Here is a 17895-nt window from a genome sequence, read left to right as displayed (position 1 = left end):
GATCAAGGGGAAGGCTCTCCACGCGCGTAATGAATGAATTGAACTCCCCATAACCGCTTCCAATAGTGGCACCAAAAGCCTAAGGCTGCTTCCTGCGAGGGTTTATAATCGTAGTTGATGCATGAACATACTTGCCGCTTCTAGGAAACTAGCAGAGCTTGGCAAGTAAAAATAATTATCAGGTATACAAGGGAAAAAAAAAAAGGAAACTGATGAGTGCTTGATATTAAGCAGCTGATTAGGGGAACAATGGTACTTTTCTCTGTTTGAAAGTCCCTGAGTCGTGGGAAAAGCGCACTATCGATATGTAAAAGGCTTTCAAGATCTTACTGTATAAGAACATGCAGCAATGGGTTTGGTCTGGGAAAAAAATAAAAAAAATAAAAAAAAAAAAAAGATATCGACTCCTCGCCTAAAAGTCATAAACTGAATTAAAATTTGAATTACTTTATTCAATGAAAATATTGACTTTCTGGCAAGGACTTAAAAACTCGGACCACCCTGAAAGTGCCTATGCTTTGTAGCTTAAGATCAGATATTTCAGCAAGCAAAAACGAAAGAGTAACATCGTGGATGGCTGTTTTGTTGCTCCATTCAATTTGTTTATTTGCTAGAAGAAAAAAAGGGGATGCATGAACCTAATAGTCAACTCTTTTTTATGCAACCATAGAAGAGTATTAAACAACCCCTTCATTTGATCTTGGGAAGATGAACCATTTGAATTTATGCATGTTTTACTCATTTAGAAAGGACGTACTCTTGCTACATAAACTTGCTTTGAGCATACACCAATGATTCATTTCAAGGACATAGTATATCATTGGCTCGACTTCTTTATCTTGAGTGCTTTGATTGCACATATTGATAGATCACTGCAGATAGGGAGGGCCCTTTTGAAGGAACTCTTCAAGCGTGGTTAACTTGTCATGTATATTTTTGGTTGACCATTCAATAAGCTCCTTTCCTTCTGGACCAAAGAAGCCGAATTCCTCCAAGTAAAGCATGCCGTAAGCGGTGGTTCTGCTGTGAGTCGTTGGCATAACACGATCAAACTCATCCACAGATAGCTGCTTATACTTGACAGTCTTGCCTGTTGCTCTACTGATCATCTCTGCTGCTTCTTCAAAAGAGCACAGTGTTGCTGCTGCACACAAGGTTTTGCCCTCAAACTTCTCCGGCTCTGCAAGGATAGCACCCACAAATTTGCCTGTGTCTCTAACATCGAAAAACTCAAACACACTCTGAGGAGAGGTCACACTGAATATCGCAAAGGTTCCATCATCTTGGCGTTTAGGAACAAAGAAGATGTTGGAAAAGTCTTGATAAAAGACGCTCGGCGCAAAAAAGGCGCTCTTGATGGGGAGAGAGCGGATGTATTTCTCAATGTCGCCTTTAGCGTTGAAAGCATGGGCGTCAGTATGTTTGCCATTGGAGGTATCATGTGCATGCCATAAAGTGCTGAAAATAAAATACTGGGCGCCAGAGGCGACGACTGCATCTGCTAACATCTTGCCTAGAAGATCTTCTACAACATATAAGCTATCATCAAAATTCGTTGGGATAATCCCAAAGACAGTATGTGCCCCTCTGAGAGCAGCATCGATCGACTCTTTATCAAACAGATCTCCTTTAACGACCTCGACTCCTCGCTCCTGCAAGGCTTGAGCAGCTGGCTTTGAAGGGACGCGCGTCACAGCTCGGATCTTGAATTGCTTGGATAGCTCTGGATGGCTGAGGACATAGTCGACAACAGATCCTCCTTGCCGACCAGTAGCTCCAAATACGGCGAGGATTTTAGGTGATGGCTTCATTTTTTATTTTTTATTTTTTATTTTTTTTTTTGAGAAGGCGATAGAGCTATAAAAGTATTGGAAAACTTGAGTTGTGAAGGGGAAAGAGGTGAACACTGGCATCTGTTTAAATATTTTTTTTTCTTTTTTTTCAGTGCAGTGCACACCTCTCACCATTGATACAGTATGTCAAGGCGCATGACAAATGCAAAAAGTCAGAATCACATTCATGTAAAGCTTCCGCTGATTTTTATTTTTTTTGTCCAGAGTTTTCAATAAGACATAAAGACCTCATAAGGCGGTAGCAAGGCTTGTGTGACAATGTGACAATTAAAAAATCTTTCCTCACAATACTGCTTTTCCTAATCGCTTTGGAAAACCTTAATAGGCTAAAAACTCCGTCAGCTTACTATCTTAGTAATGTGTTGCATACATTCATAAAGGGTGAAGGACCTTCTAAATGGACCTGCCTGAAGAAAGAAAAAAAAGACGCAAAAAAGTGCCCTTTCAAAAGAAGGTGCATGTACCTCGGGCCCAACTAGATTATGCCTACCAGAGCCATGGATCCACTCCAACCCATCTTGAGAAGTGCGGCAGTCCTGAGTAAAATCCCCATCACATTTTCTCCTTACTTATTTCAAAAGCCTCTTGCTGCTTTCAACACTTGAAAGCGAGAGCTGATGATGGTGGTTGTTGCATGAACATAAATTCAGCTCTTTGAAACTATCTGAGCTCCCCATTTTAAAATAAGTATCAAGTACTCAAGAAGAATAGGCGGTTGTGTGGTGAAAAGCCCACTAAAAGTCCCCCGAAGTATTTTATATCCAATGGTGAATCCAATGAACGCTTGGAAATCCCTAGACTCTGAGAAAAAGTGTGAAATGCTCCGCCGTATGCATGAGTACGTTGCATTCTAAAAAAGGGGCGGAGACTATGCCAAAAAAAATGACACTGGGAGCTTAAAACCTCGTTTCATGACGGATCCCCTGTAGCCGACCTATGTATTGTAGCTAAAGGCCAACTCTTTCAGCAAGTATAAAACGAAGGGGTACGTAGAAGACGGCTGTTCTGTTGCTCTGATCAATTTTGCAAAAAGAAAAACAAAAATAAAAATTGAGATAAAATAAAAATGAGTATAAGGATGAATATAGAAACAAAAATGATAATAAAAATAAAAATAATAGAAACAGATACTTAAAGTCAACTTTTTTTTTTATTCATCAAAGATAGAGGAATAGTATATAATATATAATCCTTCATTTCATCTCGAAAGTCATTTCAGGTTATGCATAGAGTAGTCCTTACCAGAAAGTTGTCAACAAAAATGTTTTCAAGATTTTTAAATTGGATAAATACTCTCAATTCAGACAATTAGTGTTTTTGATCCATCGACAGATTTTAAAAAATATTTGTCGATGACTCTCTGCCGCAGACACTATTTCTATTCTTCTAGAAAGCCCTCGCTCACTGTAGCTTGAGCTTTATTTACATTGGATCAGTAGCACTAGAGCTCGCGCTTCATATGGCCCAGAGGTTTACTGCACTTTTTATGCTGCTTGTATCCCGCGAACTTTGTTTTGAATACACATCAGTGATTCACTTCATAGACATGGACAAATTATTCAATAGAAGCAGTATATCATTGGCTCAGTCTCTTTATTTTGGTCACTTTGATTGCACATATTGATAGATCACTGCAGATGGGGAGGGTCCTTTTGAAGGAACTCTTCAAGCGTGGTTAACTTGTCATGTATATTTTTGGTTGACCATTCAATAAGCTCCTTTCCTTCTGGACCAAAGAAGCCGAATTCCTCCAAGTAAAGCATACTGTAGGCGGTGATTCTGCTGTGAGTCGTTGGCATAACACGATCAAACTCATCCACAGATAGCTGCTTATACTTGACAGTCTTGCCTGTTGCTCTACTGATCATCTCTGCTGCTTCTTCAAAAGAGCACAGTGTTGCTGCTGCACACAAGGTTTTGCCCTCAAACTTCTCCGGCTCTGCAAGGATAGCACCCACAAATTTGCCTGTGTCTCTAACATCGAAAAACTCAAACACACCCTGAGGAGAGTTCACACCAAATATCGTGAAGGTTCCATCGCTTTGAAGTTTAGGAACAAAGAAGATGTTGGAAAAGTCTTGATAAAATATGCTTGGTGCGAAAAAGGCGCTCTTGATGGGGAGAGAGCGGATGTATTTCTCAACCTCGCCTTTGGCGTTGAGAGCATGGGCGTCAGTATGTTTGCCATTGGAGGTATCATGTGCATGCCGTAAAGTGCTAAAGATGATATACTGGACGCCTGCAGTGACGACTGCGTCTACCAACACCTTGCCTTGAATGGCTTCTTTAGTACAGACGCTGTCATCAAAATTCGTTGGGATAATCCCAAAGACAGTATGTGCCCCTCTGAGAGCAGCATCGATCGACTCTTTATCAAACAGATCTCCTTTAACGACCTCGACTCCTCGCTCCTGCAAGGCTTGAGCAGCTGGCTTTGAAGGGACGCGCGTCACAGCTCGGATCTTGAATTGCTTGGATAGCTCTGGATGGCTGAGGACATAGTCGACAACAGATCCTCCTTGCCGACCAGTAGCTCCAAATACGGCGAGGATTTTAGGTGATGGCTTCATTTTTTATTTTTTATTTTTTATTTTTTTTTTTGAGAAGGCGATAGAGCTATAAAAGTATTGGAAAACTTGAGTTGTGAAGGGGAAAGTGGTGAACACTGGCATCTGTTTAAATATTTTTTTTTCTTTTTTTTCAGTGCAGTGCACACCTCTCACCATTGATACAGTATACTCCGTCCCATTTGGTCAGCGATTCACATATTTTTTGATTGAATTGGGAGCCAATTATATTCCTTGGGACCAGTTCGTCACGGAGGGTGAAATGTCAAAATCAGCCACCAAATCAATTCAATCATCGTTTTTTGAATAGAAAATATATGAATCACTGACCAAACGAGTTGGAGGACATGTCAAGGCGCATGACAAATGCAAAAAGTCAGAACCACATTCAGGGATGTAAAGCTCCCGCTGATTTTTATTTTTTTTTTTGTCCGCGTCAGATCAGTGAGCATCGAATTCAGGGAGTTTTCAATCGGACATAAACAGAGTGACCTCATATTCTGCTTTTTATTTTTTTTACCTCATAGGCGGCAGGCCTTTGTGACAATATGACAATTAACAGATCTTTCCTCACGATACTGCTTTTCCTTATAGTGACAGCATCGTAGAGCTGATAATGCCTAATCGCTTTGGAAAATCTGAATAGGCTAAAACATTGTTAGTTTACTATCTTAGTTATGCATTGCATAGGTTTATATTTTTCCCCATTTAGATGGTTGAAGCTACAGAATAAATAAGCATGATCTATATCTTCGTTTTGAGAATGGACGATGATATATCGAAGGTCAGCTTCCTTGAATAGTATGCTTTTCTGTTCATATTACTAATAAGTGTTGAAGAATAGTAATAAACTATCAGCTTGCAAGCCATTCGAACCTATGCATATTTTACTCGTCTGAAAATATGTATCCACCATCTGGGGCTTATGCTTAACTTGAATCTCACCAGCACTGGAACTCGCTTATACTATTTGTATCCTGAGAAGTTTGTTTTGAACACACATCAATGGATTTTCTCATGAATGCTCATTCCAGATGAAGAGGGTTCTTCTGGAGGAACTCTTCAAATGTGGTTAGCTTATCATGGATGTGATTGGTAGACCAAGCGACACGCTCCTTCGCCTCTGGACCAAAGTAGCCGTGTTCCTCCAGGAAAAGCATAACGTCAGCGGTAATTCTGCTATGAGTGCTTGGTATGATATGATCAAACTCATCCACAGACACTTGCTTGTACCTAACCGTCTTGCCTGTCGCTTTACTGATCATCTCTGCTATTTCCTCATGCGTACAAAAGTCTGCTCCTGCACACAAGGTTTTACCCTTAAACTTGTCCGGTTCTGCGAGAATAGCGCCCACAAACTTGCCTGTGTCACCAACAACATCAAAACAATAAATCCCACTGTCGGGAGAGACAACACTGAATATGGTAAAGGTCCCGTCATCTTGGCGTTTAGGAACAAAAAACATTTGATAAAAGTCTTGATAAAACATGCTTGGTGCGAAAATGGCGCTCTTGATGGGGAGAGACCGAATGTACCCCTCAATGTCGGCTTTGACGTTAAAAGCATCCGCATGAGCATGTTTGCCATCGCTGACTTCGCGTGTATGTGGTAAAGTACTATAGATGATATACTGGACTCCTGCGGCGACGGCCGCATCCGCTAAATTCTTGCCTTGAAGCATTTCTTTAGGATAGACACTCTCATCAAAGCTGGTGGCAATATTCGCAAAGACAGTATGGGCACCACTGAGAGCAGCGTCGATCGACTTTTTGTCAAATAGATCCGCTTTGACAACCTCGACTCCTCGTTCCTGCAAGGCTTGCGCGGCTGGTTTGGGTGGGACGCGTGTAACTGCTCGAATCTTGTATTGCCTGGATAGTTCTGGATGATTGAGGACATAGTTGACGACAGATCCTCCTTGTCGACCAGTAGCTCCAAATACTACCAATATTTTAGGCGCTAGCTTCATTCTTTGGGGGTGATGAGATCACAGAATATTGTTTTTATTAATAAGGTACATGTAGATAGTGCAACTTGTAGGCGCTATTTAATTGAGAAGGAAAACGATAAACGTAGGTAGATATCTAGATTTTATTTTTTATTTTTTATTTTATTTCAGTGCGGTGCACATGCTGAGTGCATCATATTGTTGCAAAATTTAGGGGCAGATGCGGTCGTTTTGGTGGATTATGAAGCCGGTCACTTCCAGCTGCAGATAGATAAAATAATTCTAACACAATAAAAGAACACACACACTACTCTAAGACTGGACGAGAACAGTCAGTACTCAAATGGCTCTTGTGTAAAAATAAGGAACAAGGAGCCGGATTTTCCTGAGCTGTTGCTCGTTAAATAGTTGGTGGCGAACCCTCTACACGTGACTAAAACAATATGAACCACGACTGAAAAAAAGTCAGAGCCCATTCATAGATGAAACGCTCTTCGCGAATTATTTCCTTTCGTATTAGATCGATGGTTGCCAGATATATCTACCACGAACCAAGAACAGCAACTCTTACTGCGTTATCTCTCTTTACTTTCCACTTGGGGATCCAACTAAAACCATAGAAACAAAGAAAAATGAATCCCAGCCACAGCTGTCTCTGGTCTACACCTTTCGATGGGAAAGATAAGAAAGCAAAAAACCACGAGGGGAGAAAAGAGGTGGGACAGAACAGGTCGCTAATTCGGATAATAAACATGAGACACTCATTGTCGTCTTCGTAAAGCAGGGAACGTGCAATTGGGCATGTGTAGGATTACTAAAGGTCCTTGGTAAGATGTTTTTAGCAGGGTTTGGGTCGAGGCTGTTTACATGCAGTAAGCATTGAATCATTCCTCATAGCTCTGCCTTTCCTTATAATAGTACATCGTTGAGCTGGATTGACTAATCAATCCAGCAAACCTGTTTAGCTATAAGTTGCTCCATAACGTTCTGCGTTAGTCATGCATTGCTTATGCACGTTACGGTTATCAAATATTATTAGGGGTTTCAAACTTAGACATTTTTTTTGGTTATTTGAGAGAAGCAAATGAAATGTCCATCTGTACGTTTGAAATAGGTCAACCCTCTGACAAGCGCATTTCAAATGTATTAATCAAGCTAGGCTCCCTATAGCTGCTTGCAATAGTAGCTTCAAAAACATATTGGAGCTTTCGACGCTTGCAAGCGAGGTTTTATAGTTTTATAATTTTATAACCGTTGTTGATGCATGGTTATAAAATCGCTTGTAGAAACCTACCAGGGCTTAAACAGGTGTAAAGCATTAAAAGAAAAAAGAGCCAATGTGTGGTAAAAAGCACACTGTACCCCGCAAACCATCTGGAAATATTCTGTTTTTGATGAAGGATTCGATGAGGGCTCGCTATTAGACAATGATGTAAGGAAAAAGGAGAAAACAAGGTATTGTTGACATTTATTAGCCTTTATACCAATGGGACACCCCTAAAAGATTTGCCAGAATGGATACAAGCCTCCTGCATGCATTTAATTTATTTCTTCAAAGAAGGTGGAAACTGGCACTGAGCTTCCATGGTTCGCATCGTGACCATACAAATTATAAATGTTTTCTTCGATTTGCAAATAAAAAGGTTTTTCTCAATAACTGGCTATGAGACTCCTTACTTAAAGGAAGTCGATTCGCGCTTCAATTTATATTAGGAGGTTTTTGCCGTTTTTCGAATACATCTACAGAATCAGTGCTGGTTTCCTACCTGGTGCTAGTTTTAAAATCACACTTATCATATGGTGTGGCATGCATTTAGTACCCATAAAAACCTGGAACACTTGTGTTCCAAATTTCGTGCATACATTTTTATTGCTCACTGAAGATCGAGAGGGTTCTTCTGGAGGTACTCTTCAAATGTCGTCAATTTCGCATGGATGTTCTTGGTAGACCGTTCGGCAAGCTCCTTTCCCTTTGGACCCAAAAAACCAAACTCTTCCACGAAAAGCATAAGGTGAACGTTGATACTGCTAAGAGCTGGCATGGCTTGATAAAACTCATCAGCAGATACCTGCTTATACTTGACAGTCTTGCCTGTCGATTTACTGATCATCTCTGCTGCTTCCTCAAATGAGCAAAAGGTTGCTGCTGCATATAAGGTTTCACCTTCAAATTTGTCCGGTTCTGCAAGAATAGCACCCACAAATTTGCCTGTGTCAGCAACAGGATCAAAAAACTCAAATACGCTCTGAGGAGAGACTACATTGAATATCGTAAAGGTCCCATTGTCTTGGCGTTGAGGGACAAAAAATGTGCTGGCAAAGTCTTGATAGAAGAAGCTTGGCCCAAAAAAGGCGCTCTTGATGGGGAGAGAGCGAATGTATTTCTCGATGTTGGCCTTGGCGTTGAAAGCATGGACGTGAGAATGCTTGCCACTAGAGACTTCACCTGCGTGCTGCACAGTGCTAAAAATGATATACTGGACAGCTACGGCGACAGCTGCGTCCGCTAAATTCTTGCCTTGAATGATTTCTTTAGCATAGAGGCTGTCGTCAAAACTCGTGAAAGTTAGGCCAAAGATAGTGTGCACACCTCTGAGAGCATGCTTGAGCGATCTTTATCATACAGATCTCCTTTGACGACCTCAACACCTTGCTGTTGCAAGACTTGGGCGGCTGGTTTGGAGGGATTGCGAGTCACAGCTCGAATCACGAATTGCTTGGACAGCTCCGGATGATTGAGGACATAGTTAATAACAGATCCTCCTTGTTGACCAGTGGCTCCAAAGATGGCGAGGGTCTCAGAGGATGAGGACATTTTTTTTTTTGTAACGAGGCTATAAAGGCTGTTAAGGACATTGCCATCTGTTTAAATAGATTTTTTTGTGCTGCGTGCCACCACGGGGACACCAGCGTCATCTTTTCCCTGTCATTGGACTCGTTCCTCTTCGGTAAGTGTTAGGCGATAGTATGGTACAGCTAATAATCCTGCCTTTTCTCAGAGCGACAAAATCGCAAATCGATCTGGTGATCTTAAAGAATAGTAACAAGCTCCTCTATCAACTTACTCTTGCTGTGCAAAGATCAAATTATCAGAACTGGATAGAATATTCTGCCACTCTTCTCTTGGTGTCTCTAGGAAGAAATAGGCTTAAAATAAATGATTATGTATTGAAGTGCACTCCTCCAAGCCATGAATGTAGACGGGTCATTCAACAACGTTGTATATTTTTTAACTTTTTTATTTTGGGCTCATACATTGATGGATCATTACAGATGGAGAGGGTTCTTCAGGAGGAACTCCTCAAATGTGGTCAGTTTGTCATGAATATTTTCTGTAGACCATTCTACATGCTCCTTTGATTCAAAAAAACCAAACTCCTCCAGGTAAAGCATAATATGGATGAAGCATTGGCTGTAAGTCGCCGGTATGGTATGATTAAACTCATTCACAGGCACCTGCTTGTACTTTACGATCTTGCCTGTTGCTTTACTGATCATCCCTGCTACTTCCTCAAATGAGCAAAAGGTTGCTGCTGCACACAGGGTTTTGCTTTCGAACTTTTCCGGTTCTGCGAGAATAGCACCCACAAATTTGCCTGTGTCAGCAACAGGATCAAAAAACTCAAATACGCTCTGAGGAGAGACTACATTGAATATCGTAAAGGTTCCATCACCTTGGGGCTGAGGGATAGTAAAAAAGCTGTAAAAGTTCTGAAAAAAGATGCTTGGTAAGAAAAAGGCGCTCTTGATGGGGAGAGAGCGAATGTATTTTTCGATGTTGGCCTTGGCGTTGAGACCGTGCACATGAGGGTGTTTGCCATTGGAGGTTTCTCCTGGGTGCCGCGAAGTGCTAAAGATGATATATTGGACACCTGCGGCGTCAACTGCATCTGCTAAATTCTTGCCTTGAATGATTTCTTTAGCATAGAGACTGTCGTCATATTCCGTGAAAGTAGCCCCAAAGACAGTATATGCACCTCTGAGAGCATCCTTGAGTGACTCTTTGTCATACAGGTCTCCTTTGACGACCTCAACTCCTCGTTGCTGTAAGGCTTGTGCGACTGGCTTAGAGGGAACGCGTGTCACAGCTCTAAGCTTGAATTGCTTGGATAGCTCTGGATGATTGAGGACATAGTTGATAACAGACCCTCCTTGTCGACCAGTGGCTCCAAATACGACGAGGATTTTAGGCGTTGACTTCATTTTTTTTTTTTTTTTTTTTGAAAAGGTTATGAGGCTATAAAGATTTGTTATTAATGATGGTGTAGCTTGAAGACGTGGATTGACAAGGAAAGTGATGAATACTAAGATATTTATATTTTCTGTGCTATTGTTACCACGATTTTTTTCCTCCAATGGAGTGTTCATCTTTCACTATTGACGTTTCTCAGCACGGTGTATCGTCGGCACTAGTAAGGCATAAAGCTAGTAACACAACTAGCTCAATGGTGGGTAACACAAGTGTACCATTGTGTGAAAATAAACCTATCAATGACAAATACAAAAAGTTCAGAATCACATTCAGGGATGAAGGCTCGCGGACCAGTGATTTTTCCGCGTTCAATAGATGGCAATGCATCCATTGGAGGAGTATTCAATTGGCAAATGCAGGGTGACTAAGGCCACTTCGTAGGCGTTTTCTTTGTGTGTGTTGAGAAGGGAGGCGTTGAGTTGAGCCTAGGGGTTATCTCTTCGTTTTTTTCTTCATCCCTCATAGTAGTGCATTTACTTTTGGTGATAACATTGTAGGGCTGGTAAAATGGCATTTGTTAAAAGCCCCTCCGCCTTATTTATGCATTGTACACCTTCATGCTGCGGTTTGTCGTGTGAAAATTCAGTGGACATCACACTTTGCATTATTTACTCGAGGAAAGAATGAGACGGCGCATACAGATCCATCTATTCTTTTATCCATTTAAACCTACTCGAGAGTATTGAAGTATATTGATAAAAGTAATAAAAACACATGCAGAAGCTCACTTATGACAGTTAGCCCTTCAAATGGGCTTCCCCATATGTGCATCGATAAGGCTGGGCTTTCTAAAGCCGCTTTTAGTGGTTACTCCAAAAGTCTATAGCTGCTTTCAGCGCTTGAAAATAAGTTTTGGCAATCATAGTTGATGCATCAAGTATTTAAGAAGAATAGGTGGTTGAATGTTGAAAAGCCCACAAGAAGTCACCCAAAGCTTCTAAACGTATTTGCTTCGAATGACGGGCGCTTGAGATTTTAGGCAACTGTATTAGAATATAAGGAATGCGGTTTTCTTGAAAATAAATCCCATGACCCTGAGGGTCCTTGTTATCAAAAAAAAAAAAAAAAAAAAAAAGAATGCGGTTTTCTTGTATGGAAACCCCTGGCCCGTGAGAAACATATACATGTACATGTATTATTCCTCCATCAGAATCCAATGGAGTGAACTAACATATAAAATGTCTGAAGGGGCATTAAAATGCATCTGAGATTCAATTGGACAACGTATACCAGATCCATGCATTCTTTAAATCCATCATTTGTTCAACCCTCCGTTATGTTCTTAGATTGTCTCCAAAACCAAAAAAAAAAAAAAAAAAAAAAAAAAAAAAACGCACTTTTGGATCCGAATGATACACATTAAGGTCCTATGGCAGGTGCGTGTAGACCTCGAAATTTGCCAACCCCCACAGCAGCTCCTACTGCTCTCTCTCTGCAGAGGCATGTTCAAAGTCGTATAGAGATTCAGGTCTATACGAAATAGACGCTCCTATTGATCCAGAGTGCTCGGTTGATGCGATGTTTATCTCCAATAATATTGCATCCATTTGAACTTATCACTCTTTTTAGTGACAGACATTTCCCAGTAACAAGAGATTTGTTTAGAAAAGCCGTAGAATAAAGAATTAAATTGTTGAATAACAATGGTCACGCAAATCAAAAAATCGAAGACTAGGGGGTAGACGATGCAATATTATTGGAGTATAGACACTTCGCCAGGTGAAGCCTCTTCTGACCAATAGAGATGTCTATCCCGTATGGACGTTTTGTTCTTTTCGATTTTGAAAGAGACTACGGAGCACGTATAAATAGCACTTCTAGAAAACTACTCGGTTGTTCCAATTAAAATAGCTGTCAAACTTTTAAGAGAAAAGGTTTATTGTATGATGAAAAAGTCAACCAAAAGTTCCCAAAGCTCCAGGATATGTTTTATTATCAATGATGAATTTGATAAGCGCATGGTATAGGGCAATGACATAAGAAACGATGGCTTTTTATTGTCTGTAAGCCCTTAAAGAACTGTAAAATCAGATAATAGTGCTCCTGCATGGACACATTAATGACTTCTGTCTTGGCAAACTTCTGGATTTATACTTGGGAGAAGGCCGAAGCTGACATAAAAAAATGACGACATCAGCATTTACTGATAGATTTCCTCTGTTTTGTAGTGTGAAAATTCTGATGGCGTCGAGTAGTATGAAAATATGGTTCTACTTGCTTCGTGGTTGGTGGCGAACCCCGTGTTGATCTGTAGCTCCAAGAAATTTTATGAAGTTGGCTGTTTCAGATGGTCGATGTTGAACGGCTACCAAGTCAAAGAAAAAAAAAGAACCGCAGAAACTTAGGACTCTTTTTTTTTTTTTTTTTTTTTTTCTTTTTGGATATAAAAATATGGGCCTCGGTTAATGGTAATAGGGAATGGAAGGTAGGATGTTAGATCTAAATCCACTTCCCAGATTACTCAAGAATGCTGTGTTATTTTTCAACGAAAGTTGAAGTTGAGGAATAGAAATAAGCTTTTATTTTGCAAACTATCTGAACCTCTGCATATTTTACTCGTCTGAAATATGTATCCACCATCTGAGGCTTATGCTTAACTTGAATCTCACCAGCACTGGAACTCGCTTATACTATTTGTATCCTGAGAAGTTTGTTTTGAACACACATCAATGGATTTTCTCATGAATGCTCATTCCAGATGAAGAGGGTTCTTCTGGAGGAACTCTTCAAATGTGGTTAGCTTATCATGGATGTGATTGGTAGACCAAGCGACACGCTCCTTCGCCTCTGGACCAAAGTAGCCGTGTTCCTCCAGGAAAAGCATAACGTCAGCGGTAATTCTGCTATGAGTGCTTGGTATGATATGATCAAACTCATCCACAGACACTTGCTTGTACCTAACCGTCTTGCCTGTCGCTTTACTGATCATCTCTGCTATTTCCTCATGCGTACAAAAGTCTGCTCCTGCACACAAGGTTTTACCCTTAAACTTGTCCGGTTCTGCGAGAATAGCGCCCACAAACTTGCCTGTGTCACCAACAACATCAAAACAATAAATCCCACTGTCGGGAGAGACAACACTGAATATGGTAAAGGTCCCGTCATCTTGGCGTTTAGGAACAAAAAACATTTGATAAAAGTCTTGATAAAACATGCTTGGTGCGAAAATGGCGCTCTTGATGGGGAGAGACCGAATGTACCCCTCAATGTCGGCTTTGACGTTAAAAGCATCCGCATGAGCATGTTTGCCATCGCTGACTTCGCGTGTATGTGGTAAAGTACTATAGATGATATACTGGACTCCTGCGGCGACGGCCGCATCCGCTAAATTCTTGCCTTGAAGCATTTCTTTAGGATAGACACTCTCATCAAAGCTGGTGGCAATATTCGCAAAGACAGTATGGGCACCACTGAGAGCAGCGTCGATCGACTTTTTGTCAAATAGATCCGCTTTGACAACCTCGACTCCTCGTTCCTGCAAGGCTTGCGCGGCTGGTTTGGATGGGACGCGGGTCACAGCCCGAATCTTGTATTGCCTGGATAGTTCTGGATGATTGAGAACATAGTTGATCACAGACCCTCCTTGTTTGCCAGTAGCTGTAAAGACGACGAGGATTTTAGGCGATGGTTTCATTTTTTTTTGGAGAGACGATGAGGTAAAGGCTGTTCTTCTTTTCTTGAGAGGGATGATGTAAGCTGAAGGAGGAGGAGGAAAGTGATGAGCATAGGCATCTGTTTAAATACTTTTTACTGCATTTTAAAGTCTTTATATTTCCACCTCATCACTGATGGCTAACTAATATGGTATACCGCCGACGTGTCAAAACATATCATATTTACCACTACTGATATTTCATTCATGTTCCCTCGTAACAGCGGTATAGCAATTGTGCAACAAACACAAGCAAGTTTGAACCACATTCAAGGATGGCTATCAAGTTCAATGATCATATGATTGGTCGCATGCAAGGTGACCAAGGGAGGATCCAACCCCTAGATGGAGCTGCTGTGTACAAATAATGTAATAATGCGGTGAATGCTTATTTGTCACAGAAAATAGCCTTAAGCCTATAAAAAGGCCTTTAATGGTAATATCCCTTTGACCAATTGAGTGTGCTATTTTATATTAGGCTCGTTCCCAGCCCTCTCCGTAAGTGCATCTTTATCAAAATGTTTCCATTTTTGGATGCTACTTACTGGAGGGGCTGGTATAGAGCAGGAAATGGTATGAAAATACTAGGATAATAAAATGGGAGGCGCTTTTCTCTTTTCTATGAAGGTTTGTACGAGCTACAAGGGATAACAGTGTATAAAAACATATTTTTTTTCTGTACTCAACCGACTTCTACTCATGAAAATACGCTTTATCACTACTTAAAGATCGTATTGATTTTAGTATTTCAGTACCAGTATCACATACTAGTACTGCGTACTAAAATAACGAAAATTTAGTATGACATACTCGTACTGCGTACCAAAATAACAAAAATGCCATTTTTTTTCCACAAACAATCAATCAAGCATGCACTGATTCTAAGCACTCACATTAAAGATACATTGGTACTAAAAACACGCCCGCACAAATCATATGTAGTGATACTACTACTTGTTCTATGCAATACTATTATTCTCCAATAGTTCCACTCTCTGCAGATGCTGTGATCGTGTTACCCGCACTCCCAGTTGCCGCATGGCCACATCGTACTGCTCTTGAGGCAGCTTAGTGAGGCAAGTCCGAAGAAAGTGGTAGGACCTTGTAATAAACCACCCTTTCTTGATGTTACTTGGGACCTTGACTACAATTCTTTTAGCTTGCCTCTCCAGCTGACTATTGCAGCCCTCACATGTTGGCAACCTTCCCTTATTGGTAACGACGTCGGTGAGAACACTGAATGGATAGTTTTGCTGTGCTTTCTGTGGCTGCTTAATACAATCCACCTTTGGATCTTCTTTAGAGCTTCCGTGGCTCTCAATTGAATCCTCTTCAGAGCTTCCGTGGCTGGCATCAACATGTGGCGCCTCAGTTCTGCTCTTTTCAAAGAGGACAATAAAATATTCAACCTCATTTTGCATTGGATTTGTGCGAGCCACATTTTAGTATCATGGAAAGAAGATCTTAGTATCACTTTCCATGGGGTTTGTGCGGGTAAGTTTTAGGTTAGTATCACTTGCATGTTTATTTATGAATGTCAACTCTTGTGTTAGTATCACTTGCATCTTTGTTTATGAATGTCTAGTATCACTTCCATGTGCTCTCAAAAAAAAATGGGCGCTCGGGGCGGGATGGAAATAATACTAATATGCATTTACGGGGTTCATCTCCCAAAGTGCCTGAGTGCTCCATATACGCATATTCGCGTTCTCAGGATCCATAGAAAACCAGATACTCTATAGTAAAGTCCCTCATTTCGGCCCCAAACGTGTTGAAACTTCTAGAGTCGATAAAGCAACCGAAAATATATCTTTCAAAACAGGAAATTGTATTTTTGGGTAAAAATTGAAAATGTTTATATTCAAAAGTTTGAGAACTAGGGCATCTTGAAGTCAAGGTTTCTACGGAAATTGTCTAGCTTTTAGACAAAATATTGCAGAGCCATCAGAATATTTCCAAAACTGACCAAACTTTCCAAAAAGTAAGAATATGTAGTGCATAATATAATGTACTAAGGGACCATACGTGTTCTTATAAAAGGAATCCGAAGTTCCTTAATGAATAAAACCGAAAAATCCCTAAAAAATGATATATTTCTCTCTTCAGCTATAAGTAAAGTCTATGAAAAATGCTTGGATTTTGGAAAACTAAGACTCTATACAAAGCTATGTAACGTATCTATCATATACTATGTGGAAAAGCGCTTTGATGTATTTTTGAGGGAAAGGCAGACACTTTGGCTTGACATTGAACCTCATTTCGACCATTTTATAACCTTTAAACGGCAATAATTCCATAAATACTTCAAGGATTAAGATCAAAAAATCCTTGCTTTGTAAGTACCAAAGCCTTATATCCCCCGATACCTCATCCATTTTTTCTATAATCGATATACATCCAGCAATAGCCTATTTTACTATTTGCGATAATCTAGCTGTCGAAGTCTTGTAAGTCCATTTTTTTACATTAGTTTTGTGCGGCAAACTTAATTTCTAATTTTAGACCAGGAGAGAAAAGTGGTTTTTTGTATTATTTGTTGGTCCTTCTCAATTATAAGATTTTTGTTAAGTAAACCATTTATATTTGAAGGAGAGCGACAAGCTCCCTCGTTTTTGGATAGGTCTGTTCGGACGTTTACTTGGTTCTGATCATTATAGCAAGTATAAATAGTTCGGTTAATACCGTCCTCAGTTAGTTTGTATATACAATTTGTTTATGTGTGAAGAATTCGACAACAGGTAGGTTTTGTGAACACTTTGCAATTGTGGAAAGGGATTTGCTAGACATCTTTCCCGTGACATGCATCTAAAGAGTGACAAAAAAATCAGCACTAAATTCTCCAACATTAGTACTAGTATGTCATACTAGTCCTGAAATACTAAAATCTGTACACTCCTACTTAAATACTAGCGATTAATGGCTCATCGGATTCCTCATGTAAAAATGCAGTTTTCGTGTTGTTTAAAGGAGACTTCATTGGTGCATGCTATTTTTTCTGATTTGCAACAATTCATTTTCCTTTCATGTACCTAGAATGTTTTCTAAACGCGTCAGTTGGACTTCAGTAGTAACTATGGTTCTCTAATTTCATTTCAATGCACCTGAAAACCACAGAAAGGTTGCACTACAGTATGCGCTCGCTAATATAAAATATTGGCCTGATCCGGTGTGGTCAGAAAGACTTCCACTAGAAGCGACTGGATTCAGTACTTTAACGACATCTGTGCTGATATTGTTGTAAATAATATTATTAAATAGGTGTATCTTTGCTTAAGGGGGAGAAAGATAGACACAAAATCAGGGAACGACAGTGTCAACAGGAATATCAAGAGAAAATAAAGGCAAATAACCTTGACGACAAACAGCGCCATAGGATGGCAAAGAAGAGAAGATGGGAGCTTTATAGACGAGCTCACAAAATGGTCGGTGTGAAAAGGGGAAAAGATAATAACAAGAATAAGACGTATGGGAGAAACTGAATACTTTATTGAAGGGAGTTTCTCTAGCTCTTAAAATCTAGTCTATGGACCTGACTGTGGTGCTTTCTAGGCGAGTAAAGATTTCTTTAACTGTGTATACAAAATATTGAAATAGAAAAATTAATTAGATAACTTGATAATCA

At 40.2% G+C, this 17895-nt stretch overlaps 7 protein-coding genes across 7 annotated transcripts; all 7 read right to left on the bottom strand.

Moving 5' to 3' along the window:
- Positions 1–660: 660 nt before the first annotated feature.
- On the bottom strand, positions 661–1900 carry BCR41DRAFT_418910 (hypothetical protein). The gene has a single exon (XM_022029687.1). The coding sequence runs from the start codon at positions 1809–1811 to the stop codon at positions 870–872; it is 942 nt and encodes a 313-aa protein (XP_021885636.1). The 5' UTR covers positions 1812–1900; the 3' UTR covers positions 661–869.
- Positions 1901–3481: 1581 nt separating this feature from the next.
- Positions 3482–4509, bottom strand: BCR41DRAFT_418909 (hypothetical protein; the record flags this gene model as incomplete). The annotated part of the gene is made up of 1 exon (XM_022029686.1): positions 3482–4509. Exon 1 carries the CDS (start codon positions 4421–4423, stop codon positions 3482–3484), a length of 942 nt encoding a protein of 313 aa, XP_021885635.1. The 5' UTR covers positions 4424–4509.
- An 813-nt stretch (positions 4510–5322) lies between these two features.
- Positions 5323–6395, bottom strand: BCR41DRAFT_346257 (hypothetical protein). Its single transcript, XM_022022850.1, has one exon. It carries the CDS (start codon positions 6388–6390, stop codon positions 5446–5448), a length of 945 nt encoding a protein of 314 aa, XP_021885634.1. The 5' UTR covers positions 6391–6395; the 3' UTR covers positions 5323–5445.
- Positions 6396–8243: 1848 nt separating this feature from the next.
- BCR41DRAFT_409859 (NmrA family transcriptional regulator) lies at positions 8244–9184 on the bottom strand (the record flags this gene model as incomplete). Its single annotated transcript, XM_022029419.1, has 2 exons — positions 8244–8913; positions 8994–9184. 2 exons carry the CDS (start codon positions 9182–9184, stop codon positions 8244–8246), a joined length of 861 nt encoding a protein of 286 aa, XP_021885633.1.
- Positions 9185–9614: 430 nt separating this feature from the next.
- BCR41DRAFT_317653 (hypothetical protein) lies at positions 9615–10606 on the bottom strand. Its single transcript, XM_022021286.1, has one exon. It carries the CDS (start codon positions 10570–10572, stop codon positions 9637–9639), a length of 936 nt encoding a protein of 311 aa, XP_021885632.1. The 5' UTR covers positions 10573–10606; the 3' UTR covers positions 9615–9636.
- Positions 10607–13137: 2531 nt separating this feature from the next.
- On the bottom strand, positions 13138–14344 carry BCR41DRAFT_346255 (hypothetical protein). The gene has a single exon (XM_022022849.1). It carries the CDS (start codon positions 14253–14255, stop codon positions 13311–13313), a length of 945 nt encoding a protein of 314 aa, XP_021885631.1. The 5' UTR covers positions 14256–14344; the 3' UTR covers positions 13138–13310.
- An 851-nt stretch (positions 14345–15195) lies between these two features.
- On the bottom strand, positions 15196–15760 carry BCR41DRAFT_346254 (hypothetical protein). Its single transcript, XM_022022848.1, has one exon. It carries the CDS (start codon positions 15692–15694, stop codon positions 15233–15235), a length of 462 nt encoding a protein of 153 aa, XP_021885630.1. The 5' UTR covers positions 15695–15760; the 3' UTR covers positions 15196–15232.
- Positions 15761–17895: the final 2135 nt, after the last annotated feature.

Source organism: Lobosporangium transversale, assembly GCF_002105155.1.
Source record: "Lobosporangium transversale strain NRRL 3116 chromosome Unknown BCR41scaffold_3, whole genome shotgun sequence".
Classification (NCBI taxonomy): Eukaryota; Fungi; Mortierellomycota; class Mortierellomycetes; order Mortierellales; family Mortierellaceae; genus Lobosporangium; species Lobosporangium transversale.
This window is presented reverse-complemented; position numbering and strand designations above follow the sequence as displayed.